This window comes from Lygodium microphyllum, chromosome 13, assembly GCF_053477565.2.
Source record: "Lygodium microphyllum isolate KBCC chromosome 13, Lygodium_microphyllum_v1.1.10, whole genome shotgun sequence".
Taxonomy (NCBI): domain Eukaryota; kingdom Viridiplantae; phylum Streptophyta; class Polypodiopsida; order Schizaeales; family Lygodiaceae; genus Lygodium; species Lygodium microphyllum.
The window spans coordinates 27,787,379-27,801,772 of record NC_141147.1 but is presented as its reverse complement, the minus strand read 5'-3'; the positions used below and the strand labels follow the sequence as shown (position 1 = coordinate 27,801,772).

Genomic DNA, 14,394 nt, shown 5'->3' with positions numbered 1-14,394 from the left:
AATAGTGATGGCATCTTTTGTTTGGACTTGTAAATCCATCCTTTTTGAAGTCTCGTTGTGAAAATGTAGCCTAAAAAAGAATGCTAGAAAGTTATAGTAGAAGTTGCCATGAGTCTCCTATAGTTAGTCAACCCACATGTATAAGATAAAGAGGGCAATGGTATGACACTCTAACTTCAAGTGCGCCATTGCCATAATAGAAAGCAAGATCCATTGAGCTTGTGCTACAATGCATGCTCAAGGGTCAATCGAGAACAGCACAATACTTTTCTTGTTGTGTGATAAACAGTGGGAGATTGTGGACAACAAGTCTCAATGTTGCATGTAAAACAATTAGAAAGATATTGCGAGCCTATGTTGGTGAAGACATGGATGAGTTATAAAATAGTGCTTGAACACATGCTTCGGAATGCAGTGAGGCTAGGCACATTCCCTCTAACCAAACCCTTCACATTTGGTGTGATAAACAGTGGTACATTGTGGACAACAAGTCTCAATGTTGCATGTAAAACAATTAGAAAGATATTGCGAGCCTATGTTGGTGAAGACATGGATGAGTTATAAAATAGTGCTTGAACACGTGCTTTCGAATGCAGTGATACTAGGCACATTCCCTCTAACCAAACCCTTCACATTTGGTGTCAACTTAGGATGGAAAGCATTGCATAATTAGGCTTGCTAGTAATAAGATATTGTTGCATAGTTGGGCCCTATCAACTTAGGATGCAAAGTGTTGCATAATTGGCCCGTGTCTTACCCTAGGATAATAAACAACTAGCCAACGAAGGGGCTAGTCACGAGCGTGTGAAGGCGCTCTCTAAACACATTGAAAACTTGAAGAAAAGAGCCGTTGAGATGAGGGCGGAGATCGACGGTCCAGATTCGACTTTTACAAACAAACTGGCCGTTTGGAGGAGAACATTTTTTCGATTTTGGTTTTGGAGGCGAATTTTGGGCAATTTCCCAGGAATTTCTGCTTCTGCGAACAAGAGACTGCAGACTCAGAGACACCGGAGAGAGAGAGAAAGAAGCCGCTTCAAATCTTTTGCTCACAGACAGTTCCCGCTTCCTTTCACTTGGCTTCTTGCTTCTGCTTCACGTTAACCCTAGTCTGTGAATAATTCCAGGCGCAGGAAAGGTCCGAGAGACCCGCAATCTGTCCAATTATTTGTTTTCTGTTGTGGCCCTAGCTCACCTCTTTTCAGGGATAAGCAGAGATCTCAATTGGTTGCCGGAAGATATCTGAGCTCCACCAACCGATTTTCCATGTATAGCTAGGGTTCCACAGTCTGGGGATCCCAGGGCTTTTCTAGGGTTCAAGAATTTCCTTCCCTTGGGTAAGGAAGGTGTGACTGATCACACACACATTCTAAGCTTCAGAGGAGTCGCTCAAGAAGAATCAATCAACTTATTTGGTTGCTGAAAGCAAAATTTGGAGATTTGCACGAGTATTTTCTTGCTGTCATCAGCTTTATATAACAGAAAGCAATTGCAATTTCCGGTCTTGAAAAGCCCTTCGATTAGAGATGATGAACTCTTTTGGTGGCAGACATGGCACAGGTTATGCTGAACAGGATGAGCTCTGCAACTTTGATCCGAACAGTATATACGCTTCTATGGATATACCCCAGGGAACTCTCAATCCATCAGCTGATGACCAGACCAACGACTTTCTTTTTGCTGGGAGGGCTGATACAAGAGCAGAAGCTGCCATTGCAGAATATGGAACACCACAGGAAAATTGCCTTTCACCTTCTGTTCCTAGCCCGGATAGGGTATCAAATTCCACTAATTGTAGTGGCTTCACAATGGATGAGGGAGGAGACATGGAAGATTGTGATAGCCAGTTGATCGCTACCAGTGCAGTGACCTTGGTTAATGGAAAACAGTACCAAGAGATTGTGCCAGGTACCCTTCCTGGATATCTTAAACTGTGCAGGTGTTGTCATACATAATAAAATCTTGCTACGAATCAACAGTCCAGACTTCACCAAACTTAGAATCTGGAGGCATGGACTTGTGGCTATCCTTAGATGAAATCCACAATTTAAAGAATATACCTGCTCCAAATCTCATTGCATCCAAAATCCCTTGATGAAGGTTCTGTGGAAGTCCAGAGCTAGACATACATAGTCTCAACCAGTCATGCAACTTTCTTGTATGCAAATATAGTTGTCCAATATGATTTCAGCACTCACAGATGGGTCGGCTGGCTTGTAGATTCTTTGACTGTGGAGAAATTTGTTTTTACTACAAATGTTTCATTCCTCTTCAAAAATTATTGAGCCTTTTTCCCTCTTGTACTGCAGAGAATATGGTTTTATGCATCAATGCGGGAGGAATAGCATTGTCAGGTACATCTTTTGGACTGGAATTCTCAGGTGACAGTCACTTCACAGGGGGTGATGTGCTTAGGACAGGGGAAAACATTGCTGACACAAACGATCCATTAGTATATCAGACTGCAAGATATGGGGACTTCTCATATACCATTGAAGATTTGTCTCCAGGAAAGTATCTTGTTGACCTTCACTTTGCTGAAATAATATTTACAAATGGTCCTCCAGGAATGCGCATATTCGATGTTTATGTGCAGGAACAAAAGGTAAGTGGTTTGTCAGCTGAGCTGAGTCTTTTATCTGGAAAGTGTGGTTGGAGGTTACCCTAATACTGCTTTTTTGGGTGGCATCTGTTTGCTTCTGACAGGTTGCAGCTAAACTGGACATCTACTCAAGAGTGGGGTCAAATGCACCTCTGGTACTGATGAATGTACCAGCAATTATCCAGGATAAAGCACTTTCAATATCTTTTAAAGGGATTGTGGGAAGTCCAACAATAAATGCTATTTGCATTAGAAATGCTCTGGCTCCAGGTATAATTGACAGTTAGAGAGGCTATCTTGCTTTGAAGCATACATACTCTATGCAAAAGTCCGCTGAATTCAAAATCTTTGTTGCATCCTAGGTTTAGTGCAGCCTATGAATATCTCGAACAGGGATTTGCACATAGAGAGTTCCAATGGTATGAAAGGACTTCAGAGAGAGTCCTTTGCAGAGGTGCCATGTAGCATGCCTGAAATGGAGAGCGTAGCAAAACTTCATACCCCGAGCAACGAGACAAGAAGAGAAAAGGTATTTTGTGACCCTGCTGGTCTTGAATAGTACATTTCATCTGTTCATTTGACCAAGTTCAGAAGCTTATGCTGTTCTACTTTGATGGTAGATCAAAGCTAAGACAAAGGCCTGTGTTCGTGAGTATGAGATGAAAATACAAGAACTGAAAAATGAGGTGCATCAGGCATGGCTTTCTGTACAAGATGCCAACCGCCAGAATGAAAAACTTCAGACTGAATTGGACTGCAAGTCCTTTCATGTTGACTCGCTTGGTAGGGTAAACACACTAGATTTTAATTACAACTCTGGTTTCTTCATTTTGCCTCAATGGTGTAATAGAGGTTGTTATATGAACTTGCAACTGTAACCTTTTAGTTTGGCATTCTGACAGCCCAGGCCATTGAGGTTCAGCTAAATGAATTGAAGGATGTAAAAGACAGAGCAGAGAGTGAGAAACAAGGATGGATTACTGTAATGCATGCAGCTGCCTCGCAACTCCAGGTTGTTGCCTATCAAACTCAAGAAATTAACATAGGGGTTGCCCAAGAAAAGTCTCTTTATTGATGGGTGCTATAGATGCGAGGCCCTTGAGCAAATCAAAGGGCATCAGAGAATACTGCCTAACTTTTAAATTGTAGAAACATTGGTGACATTGTAACTGTTCTCTGTTCCTTGCTGAGGAATAGGCAAAGTGAGTGGGTATCTGACTTGACTGCTTTTTGAACAGTTGATCAAGCATGACTATGCTATACTCTCCCAAGAGGCTCATGAATGGGTCAACTCCTTCCCTGCAATTCAGACTATGACTGACAAAGTTCAAGCTTTAGGTAATTCTGCAAAATGAAACACAGTATGGTTTGGAGAATGTGAATTAGTGCAGTCACTTGGATATAAATGAGTCAAATCAGAGTTGGGTCTTCTTATGTGTTGTTTTTGAGTTCATCACACTGTTATGGAAGGTCTATTGAAGCTCTTAACGGTTCTTCTTATGTGTTGTTTTTGAGTTCATGACACTGTTATGGAAGGTCTATTGAAGTTCTTAACAGAACAATAAGATGGATTTGAATAGAAACATTTGTGGTCACTCTAACTAAAGCTTTTGGGACCAGTAATTCTGAATTGGTCATCCATAACAATTATAATAAGTAGGCTTGCCTGATAGACATACCTCAAAGTCATAAAATTATGAAATTTTTGTGAACCTTATTTCCTGTTACTTGCTTCAATCTTAAGCAAAAATTCCTGTCACTGAAACTATTTCTGAAGCCTAGGAAAGCTTCATGCCCTTTTGATTCGATTGCTTTAGCAACGGTTTCTAAAAAAGAAAGTACAATCACTTCAGTGAAAATTCGTGTCATTGAATCTATTTCTGAACCTTAGGAAAGCTTCATGCTCTTTTGATTTGATTGCTTTAGCAACAGTTTTTAAAAAAACGAGTTTAATCCCTGACTTACATATTTCTGAAGCCTAGGAAAGCCTCGTGCCCTTTTGTTTCGATTGCTTTAGCAACGGTTTCTAAAAAAGCAAGTACAATCACTTCAGTGAAAATTCCTGTCATTGAATCTATTTCTGAACCTTAGGAAAGCTTCATGCTCTTTTGATTCGATTGCTTTAGCAACAGTTAAAAAAAAAAACGAGTTTAATCCATGACTTACATATCTCAAGCTGAAAGGATATGTCTACTAAGCTTTTTTAAACACTGTCATTTAGAGCACACAATATAGGAGTGCATCTTAACATTTTGGTCTCTGTATGGGTAGCTAAATCTTTGTTCTGGAGCAAGCTTTAAAAAAGAAATGGTCTCCATGGAATCATGCAGGATGGGCGGTGAGCTGTCTAGCCATTTAAACAATGGATGCTGAACCCCCTAGAAACTATTGCGTCTAAATATTGCCATCAATTCATCCATTCTCAATGGCTGGACTGGCCCCCACAAATGCATTTGTCTAGCCATTTAAACAATGGAGGTGTTATCAAATTTTTATGCACCTCTCTGACTTGGCAATCTATCTTGTGCAGTTGATGAACATGAAGAGCTCAAGAGGAAATTTGCTAAACAGGGACAAGACCTCAGACTGTACTACAATCAGGTGCTTGAGCTGAAAGGTAATCCAGAATATTAACAAAAATAATCAAGTTTGAAATTCTGCCTGTGGATGTCAGTTGCTGCTGGGCTTTTTGAGCAATGATCTCCAGGTTTTGTTTGACCATGTTCATATCTATAATCAAGGCTTGTTTGTTGAATGTCTCTGGTGACGTTATGAGGAGCTGTCTGTAAATGTGTTGCACTGCAGTCTGCAAGTCTGGCATGATTTTGTATCCCACATCTGCTACTAGGTGTACAATAGATCAATCTCAAGTTCTGGGTTTGGAAAGATGAGCAAACAATATGACTGCATGGTTGCCATCTGAAGTTCTTGTTTCATTTCTCTGGCTGACCTGTCTCTAATTCTTATCGCTTGTACTCCTTGACCCACTGATATTGTTAGTGTTGCTTGCTATGAACATTGCTGTGTTAAAGTGGTTATGTTACACCTGACCCACTCCACAGGAAACATTCGGGTATTTTGTCGATGCCGTCCTTTGAGCACAGCAGAAATAAATTCAGGAGCTGGCTCAGTTGTGGAATTTGATGCAACTCGTGACAATGAGCTGATTGTTCGCTCCAACGGATCAAGGAAAGTTTTCAAGTTTGATCGCGTCTTTTCACCAACCAATAACCAGGGTAATTTGAAGTTTTGCTTAACAAACAGCAGCACTGAAGTACTTATCTAGAACTTTCAAACATGGAAACTTTTGCAGGATTCTTCTTGCAGTGTTCTCAATCCCTCTCAGAGCTTTGAACCAAGGCCACTTTTGTTACGATTTTCATTTCTCTTCTAGATCTTGTTATAACTATGATTTAAATGTACTCCTGATCAACTTAATTTTGCTTATAGAATGAGTAATACCTAACAGATTTAATACAGTAAAATCTTTTAGTGCACTTTGTAGTTTTTGTTTGTTAGCAAAACCAGCTGAAATTCAACTTTTCTAAACTAGAAAGATGAGGTGCTACCCTGATTGAGGCGTGAATTGAGCTTAGCATCTGGTGATACTAAAGTCACTGAAACCCAGTGGACTCAACTAACCGCTTTTTCTTTGTTCATGCATTAGGTGATGTATTTGCCGATACTGCACCTGTGGTGGTATCAGTGTTGGATGGGTACAATGTTTGCATCTTTGCTTATGGCCAGACTGGAACTGGTAAAACTTTTACCATGGAAGGAACTGAACATGACAGAGGTGTTAATTACCGTACTTTAGAAGAACTCTTCCTGCTGGCTTCGAAAAGGTCAGGGCAGTTTCAATATGACATCTCTGTGAGTGTACTTGAAGTGTACAACGAGCATATAAGAGATTTGCTTGCATCTCCATTACCAGCAGGACAAAATGCCAAAAAGTAAGTATTGCTTTCCATTGCACTTCATCTTTCTATTGACTTCAAAATCAACACAGAACTATGTTTTCAGTGTAACAAAGCAGGACAGATCTGAAAATTGCTCTGACTGTTATAAGTTTGTGCAAAGGCTGGAAATCAAGCAGGTGGCTGAAGGAGTGCACCACATTCCTGGTCTTACAGAGGCCAGAGTTCAATGCATGGAGGAAGTTTGGGAGGTGCTTCAAACAGGCAGTAGTGCCAGGGCTGTTGGGTCTACAAACTCAAACGAGCACAGTAGCAGATCCCACTGGTACAACCATGTTCTTAAGGACGACATCCTTAAAATGAATATCAAGATACATTGTTTTGATTCAAAATTGTGTGACTTCTGCAGCATGTTGTGTGTCATGGTGAAAGGAGAGAATCTGCTCAATGGGGAATGTACTAGAAGCAAACTTTGGCTAGTAGATTTAGCAGGAAGTGAAAGGGTGGCAAAGACAGATGTTCAAGGTGACAGGCTCAAGGAAGCCCAAAACATAAACAAGTCATTATCAGCCCTTGGTGACGTTATATATGCTCTCACCACCAAAAGCAGTCACATACCATACAGGTGCGAGATGATGTTCTGAAATGAAAAAGCCGGGATACCTTTGGGCTGAGCAACTGTGGTTTGAATTGAAAGAATGCAGTCATATTCACGTGTCTTCTTGCTGTTGCAGGAACTCCAAGCTTACACACCTTTTGCAAGATTCACTGGGTACATAAAGTGTTGGACTTACATTCCAAAGTTTCTCTCAAACTGTCAGAGTCTTAGACTTCTTATGATCATTACTGCAGGGGGTGAAGCAAAGACCTTGATGTTTGTCCAAATCAGTCCTGTCGAGCAAGATGTTGGAGAGACACTTTGCTCACTGAATTTTGCAAGCAGGGTGCGTGGAGTAGAGCTTGGTCCTGCTCGGAAACAGCTGGACTCAATGGAACTTGTGAAGTACAAGCAAATGGTAAAAGTTACCACCCTACAATCAGGTCATTTAGAACAAAATGTGCTGATGCCGATAACAAAATGATTGTATGGCTTTCGCAGATTGAGAAATCAAAACAAGATGGAAGGATAAAAGATGACGGCCTTCGAAAGCTAGAAGAGGCTTTGAAGATGAAAGAGCAAGCATGCAGGGCTCTTTCAGATAAGGCGAGTGTAATATGCCATTTTATTCTCTACTAGAGACCTTGTGAGTCCTTGACTAGTGATATTGAATAATGCATTCAGTGATGTTTTTATAGGTAAGAGATAATGAAGGGCTTATTACTAATGAAAAAAAAGCAAGATCCATAGCTGAGTCAAAACTCAAGGAGCAACAGCTGCTAAATGAAAAACAACAAATGCTAATAGAGAAGTTGAAGGAAGATTTGAAAGCCAAAGAGACTTCCCAACAATTGGCGTTACAGTCAGCTGGACTGAGGAGGCAGCCGGATGCTGTGCCTGTGGTTTTGGCTTTGAAGAAGTCATTAATTGAGAAAATACCACTGGACAAGCAGTTGGAAGCCCTGGATGAAACAAAGAACACTGAACCACCAGATGAGCATCCTTTGCACAAGGAGGTGGTGGATGACAATAGCATAGTGACAAGAAGCAATTCTCCAGGAAGACTGAAAGTAGTTCCATCAAGATATAATTCATCATCGCCCCCGTCACGGGTATTGCTTAAAAAGCCAGGAAGGGTTTCTATAGCTGGAGTGCCTAGAAGGAGACCTTCCATGGGTATGAACATGGTCAGTGTGCTCCCCCTGATCACAGCACCCTCCTGCAATAAGGCTGAAGGAATGGAAAGTGTTAGGTCTTCATGTGAGAGCCTACAGGACTCATTTGGTGATGAAAATGTACCTGCTCTTCAGCCAAGTGCTGCTCCTGTAGTGTTAGGTTCAGCGACCCCCTCAGGCTGGAAGAAAGGTTCCTCCATCACCCCTTCTACTGTAGTTAGACGAAGTATACCTCGAAAAATCCACTTCAAATCTCCCCATTTGCAGCCTAACTATATTAAAGCTACTAATACTACAGTTGATCGAGATGGGGGCCGACTGCCAGCAGCTGACAGGGCACTGGCCTTGCAACAGCAGAAGAGAAGAGATCAGACAGCTGAAGGAGAAAGGCTGGGTGTGAAGAATAAGATGAGAAGGGTGAGTATAGCCACAACGTGGGGGAAGCCACCAGCCCCTCTTTCTTCTCAGCAGCAGCAACCCTGCAATCCTACACTGATGCCTCAGAGAGTCTTGGCAACTAGTAATAACACCACAAATCGAGCAGCAAATTTATATGGCAGGTGGAACAGATAATGCAGGTGGCTTGACTTGAGGCTCTTCAGAACTGCCCCAACTGGGCTGTCCTCTCTCAACGAACTGTCTTTCAAGGACCATAGCTTTCTCAGCTATACATCAGAACTCTGCTAACCTGCAATGGCAATGTCTTAGTTGTACATCAGAACTCTGCTAACCTGCAATGGCAATGTCTTAGTTGTACAATACTGTCAAACTCTATTAACGCTAACCTGCAATGGCATTGTTTTGTTTACACAAAACTGTCAAATTCTATTAACAATATTTGTTTCTCAACATCGACTAAAAGCACTTAGACCCTTAGTTTCACGTCCAATACAGACATGGCGAATGAAGCTTTTTGATTGCGACAAATGTGATCGAACTGCCAATCTATAAGTAACTGCAAATCACACTCACCATTGCTCTTCCACTGATGAACGCTCATGACGACTACCAACACGTAATTGCAGCTGACTACAGGCAAACTTAACTTAAAAGTTGATAACCATTGATCACACTCACCATTGCTCTTCCACTGATCAACGCTCATGACGACTACCAACACGTAATTGCAGCTGACTACAGGCAAACTTAACTTAAAAGTTGATAACCATTGATCGATCTATGGGGGAGTTCTCTAAGGACCTCCATTGCATTTCACGTACCAGTGGGATTCTTTTTGGCTTCCTAAGGCTTTGCAATTGCAGCAGGCGGTCGCCATCTCTCTCTCTCAACCGAGGCCCTCAACCCAGAAGATTGAAAGCAGGCTGCCGCCATCTCTCCCCCCTTGGACGGCCCCAGCTAACCCACTACTTTACGACTTTTTAGTGTGTAACGTCTTTTTACATGGTTCCAAAAGCCCCTGCCACCCACCCCATAAGAACATACGATGTGGGCAACATTGCTGTCACGCCCTCAAGCAGCTGGTGCTGATGTGGGGCTATTGTGGTTGTGATTTTAGGTTGTTGCTTGGTGGGGCTATTGTCATTTGCTATCAGCATTTCAACTTTCAATAAGTTAGTTACATTCATATACTTCACGGAGGTATGCTAATATCTTTGTGAGTGCTATTCCTTTCGAGCTTACTTGCATTGATGGTTTACTTCACCATAATGATTGCGGTCGTTGTGTTTTTTGAAGTAATGCACAACTACAGGTAAGGCACGTGATGTCATTTTTCCACTGAAGCAAAGTTGCTTAGGCTATATTCTTGTTTAGCCCAGTAAATATCCCCTCTTTTTTGATCTTTCATGGATATGGAATTGTTGCCTTATTCCTTGTAAAGATGATTTCTTTGAAGCTTTACCACCGAGACAGACAATCATTGGTCCATAGCTTGTTCATTGAGCATGTATCTTATCATTGGTCCATAGCTTGTTCATTGAGCATGTATCTTATGCAATCTTGCCTATGAAATCATAAAATTTTGGTGGAAATATTTTGGATATTTTTATTATGACTACACAAGGTGAATTATCTACTAACAAATATTTGAGTGAGGTGAGGCACATGTCAATACTTATTTTTAGTTCGTCATTATTTGATTGAAAATTATCAAATCTCAATCTAGGTAATTAGTGCTTAAGTACAACTTTACAAAAGTTATACTTCTATTGTTCATTTTATAATTCTAATTTTTAAATGCTAAAAATCTCCAATAAAAGCTAAAATTTTACATCATTAAAAAAAAAGGAACAAAATTGTATTACCAATTGCCAATACATTTTTGTTTTGATACACATCCCTGCATAAAAGTACAACTATTCCCATTAGGGCCCATCTCTCCTTCCTTGCAATGGGAGAAGCTACTCAATGCCTCTTCTAAGTATGAAATGTTGACCTTGTTTAGTAGTTAATATACAACTTGGGTTACTTTTTGAAAGATGCTATTTTGTGTATGCACATGTAAGGGATATTGTAGACATTTGTAAAGCATCAAGGCATAAGTGTAGATGCATGTATAAGGTATGGTGTAATGTAAGGTTATCCAGGTAAGGGGTGGTATGGTGGGAAGTGTATAAGGCATAGCTATGCCTTTGGAAGGCATTATCTAAAGCTATGAGGATGCAAGGTATGGTGTAAGAGTAATGATGTTAGCAAATGCTATAGGGTGTGAAATGCAATGATGTTAGCAAATGCTATAGGGTGTAAAATGTAATGGTAATATGCGATATATAGGGTTATATAGAATGTAAGGGATGGTGTACAATTACAATTTATATGTGTGTACACGTATATGTGAGGTATAAGGAATCATGTATAAGTGTAAAAGGCTATAGTGTGCAAAGGAAGCTGTAAAGATGTGTAATATATACATTGTGGTGCATCTGTGTTTGAGGGATGTTGTAGAGTTATGTAAGACTATAAGGGTGTAAAAGTGTAAGGTCTTAAGGTGTAAGCCTATAGGATGTAGTTTAATGATGGATGAGTAGGATGTAGTTTAATGATGGATGAGGAATGTAAGCATGTATGGCATTGCTTACATTTTTATGTTACACTCTTATGCATTAGTTACACAATACTTACATCTCAAGGGGATCTACATACCTAGTTATATAACCAAAGCAACAAAAATATCTCAAGCAATTGGCCTATTTGTTTTCTTGAACTTACACATTCTTTACATTTATGTGTTTTCCTACTTTGGGCCATACACATAATTGTTGGCATTGAAGGTGAGGTGGGATGACACTTATAAGGATCTTATGGAAAAGAGCTACCATTTCTATTGATTGCAATTTGAACATAAAGAACTCATAATATTTGCCCAACTCACCACTTTGGGATTGAGTAGCATCTTAACCTTCAAGCCCTCCCACATATTTGCTTCTTGGTCCCCATTCATTTGCCATCAAGTGGAATGATTAAAATAATAAAAGATTGTAATTTTGTTGTGGAATGTTCCAGGATGTTTTCATGTACACCTCATTAATGTTCTCTTCATGTGCAACATCTCTATGTAAAGGGGGTCAACTCTCCTTGTTTTCTTACTTCCCATTTGTAGCCACAATTTATTATCTATAAAAACATGGAATTTTCTCACAACTAAAGTTAAATACCACCCAAATGTCCTATTTTTAATCATGTCAATTCCCTTCCTCTTGCAATTACAAAACCTTCCTTTATGTAGACCTCAAGGGGGAATCTTGTTGTAGATAGAATCATCCTAGCTCTAGGTCATATTTTACCACATTACTTTCTTCAAACTTATCCTCATCTCTTGTCGATGTTTTCCTACATATGTACCTCATTTGGAATAGATCAAGTCCCTATTGCTCTTTTAGGCCTAGAATGTTTCATTGGGAAGTTTGAATGTAGCAAGACCTTCCCTTTTCTTAGTTTTTATTCCTCTATTATTTGTATTTCAAATGTCAATCTTGCATCTTGCCATATTAGCATTTTACATGCCCAATCTTACCAATGCATTCTCTTATTGATCCTAATTTTTACTTTTTATAGCTTTTGAAGAACATGGAATGATAGATGGGCATACATGTGATGTTATTGAATATTAAATAAGTCATGTAATAAAAGTGAACTGCATGAAAGAATTCTTACTTTTTATGTCTTTGTTAGAGATTAGATAATTGCAAAATAATAATGAGATCCCATGCCATTTTTAAGCACAGACATGTTCAAAATAGGTAAAGCAATCAAGAACATCGGTTGTAACATGGCAATCCTTGTGTTTATACTTGAGAACTTCTCTTAACATATCAAAGATTCCATGCACATGATCTTCAAATGTTTGTTTAAAAAAATTCACATCTACTAGAGGTTTTCAGAGATTGCTTGAGTTCTCTATAATTGTGATGTCTAATTTGTTACAAGACAAAACTTGTTCTGAAGTGTTGATGTGTATGTTATGTAGGGTGGTGAAGCTTTTGGAGAAAAGACAAGTGAGAGGTTCTTGATTGACTATGGTTCATATGCTAATCCCCCAGCAAGACATTCAACAAAGAGAACCTAGTGGTACTTTGACTCAAGATGCTATCAAGTTCAAGAAGAAGTAAAGTAGCTAGCTACCTGGATACTCTAAGAAGGAAAACCAATTATAAAAACTATACACGAACTCCATATTAGCTCTTAAGTTGTTACTAGTTTTCATGATTTTGTTCACTATATTGCAGTACTTAGCTTAGCCAAACATTTTCTCATAAAGAGAGAATGAGCCTTAGGTTGGATTCAGACAAGCGGCGTTAGAGATATATCAAAGGGGTGTGCTTTTGATGTGGCATCTCCCAAATGGTTGAAACTTCCCTTCTCTTCTGCCAGATCTACCCTCTTTCTACCAAACCCTCCCCCTTGGAAGAGCCTTGGCACTAAGAAAAAACCTCTCTTTACCTTCTTGTAGCATATTGTACCTCCGGCTTTATTGTTCACACAAAGGAGGCAAAAGGTTGGTCATAGTTTGTAGTGCTGCCGCCTCTGTTTGAACCCAGCCTTTAGAATCTACTCATTTGAAAGATCTCTCTCTCTCTATCTCTCTGTCTCTGTCTTTGTCTCTGTCTCTGTCTCTGTCTCTGTCTCTGTCTCTGTCTCTCTCTCTCTCTCTCTTGTGTTAGTGGGGCATCTTGTAGGGCATTCTCTCACATGTTGGTGTGGGGCAAGGCATAGAAGGTAAGCTCGCCACTATTCAAGGGCTTGTCAGGACTTGGGATGTATTGGAATGTAGGCAGGGGCTTGCACCAAATGACCTTTTCAAGGTGGTAGGTCCAAGTGCTATGCCGAAGCGCCATCACCACATTAGTGATGGGGCTTGCAATTTATTCGGAAATTGATTTGGTACACCATATAAAGGAAGAAGTCCATCTTATGATGAATATGGTCTTGCTTTTGTGTTGATTAAATTGTTTCTATCAGAAATATTAAATTAATATTAGATTTTGGATTTTAAATTAGTAAAATAATGATTATCCAAGAAAATTTACACAAATTAAAGTAAATATGTTCACTATAATCAAAATTTCTTATTGTATTGTGCCATAATTTGTTGTGTATTCAAGGCTAATTTTATCTTTGGATTTGTCATGTGATCAAAGTAGACTTTGTTTTCAACTTGTCAAATTGTTGTGATGTAGGTTTAACATGTGTAATGATATGATAATGATGAACAAGCTTCAATATATTGTAGATATTCCTTGTAGGATTGGCCGGTTTATGATTACTATTTTTTTCCATTAATGATATTACAATGATAAAAAAGCTTCAATACATTGTAGATGTTCCTTGTAGAACTGGTTAGATTATGGTCACAACATTTTTTCTTATTATATTTTCAAGATAGTAGAGAATCACAAAAACATGGCAAGATAGTGCTTTCTTTCTATTTTTAAATCTTTATTTGTTTCTCTTTTATTTGGTCTCTTTCTTTTTTGTTTGCACACACACACACACACACACACACACACACACACACACACACACACACACACACACACACACACACACGATATTGGGAAATATGGGAATTTCCCATAAGTTTGGGACACGTGGTCAAATCTTTGGATTTTTCATAACTTGAACACTATAACTCCAAATCAAGCG

The 14,394-nt window shown here is 39.5% G+C and overlaps 1 protein-coding gene across 2 annotated transcripts; it reads left to right on the top strand.

Annotated features, from left to right (window-relative positions):
* The first annotated feature begins 950 nt into the window (after positions 1-950).
* On the top strand, positions 951-9,839 carry LOC148026451 (kinesin-like protein KIN-14R). Of its 2 annotated transcripts, none has more exons than XM_087690886.1 (17): positions 951-1,138; positions 1,216-1,908; positions 2,310-2,605; positions 2,707-2,872; positions 2,965-3,131; positions 3,223-3,385; positions 3,505-3,614; positions 3,841-3,940; positions 5,133-5,219; positions 5,665-5,838; positions 6,270-6,555; positions 6,683-6,844; positions 6,929-7,144; positions 7,254-7,291; positions 7,372-7,535; positions 7,619-7,723; positions 7,816-9,839. In XM_087690886.1, exons 2-17 carry the CDS (start codon positions 1,527-1,529, stop codon positions 8,863-8,865), a joined length of 3,666 nt encoding a protein of 1,221 aa, XP_087547012.1. In that variant the 5' UTR covers positions 951-1,138; positions 1,216-1,526; the 3' UTR covers positions 8,866-9,839. The 2 variants fall into 2 exon arrangements, with proteins under 2 accessions (XP_087547012.1, XP_087547011.1); XM_087690885.1 differs by having other exon boundaries at positions 1,206-1,908.
* The last annotated feature ends 4,555 nt before the right edge of the window (positions 9,840-14,394 follow it).

What these genes read in the sequence shown, in the direction of transcription:
- LOC148026451 (XM_087690886.1), top strand. Translation starts at nt 1,527, where the DNA reads ATGATGAACTCTTTTGGTGGCAGACATGGCACAGGTTATGCTGAACAG. An exon ending in GCAGGACAAAATGCCAAAAA is followed by an intron (nt 6,556 to 6,682) that starts GTAAGTATTGCT and finishes GTTTGTGCAAAG; the next exon opens with GCTGGAAATCAAGCAGGTGG. An exon ending in GCAGGGCTCTTTCAGATAAG is followed by an intron (nt 7,724 to 7,815) that starts GCGAGTGTAATA and finishes ATGTTTTTATAG; the next exon opens with GTAAGAGATAATGAAGGGCT.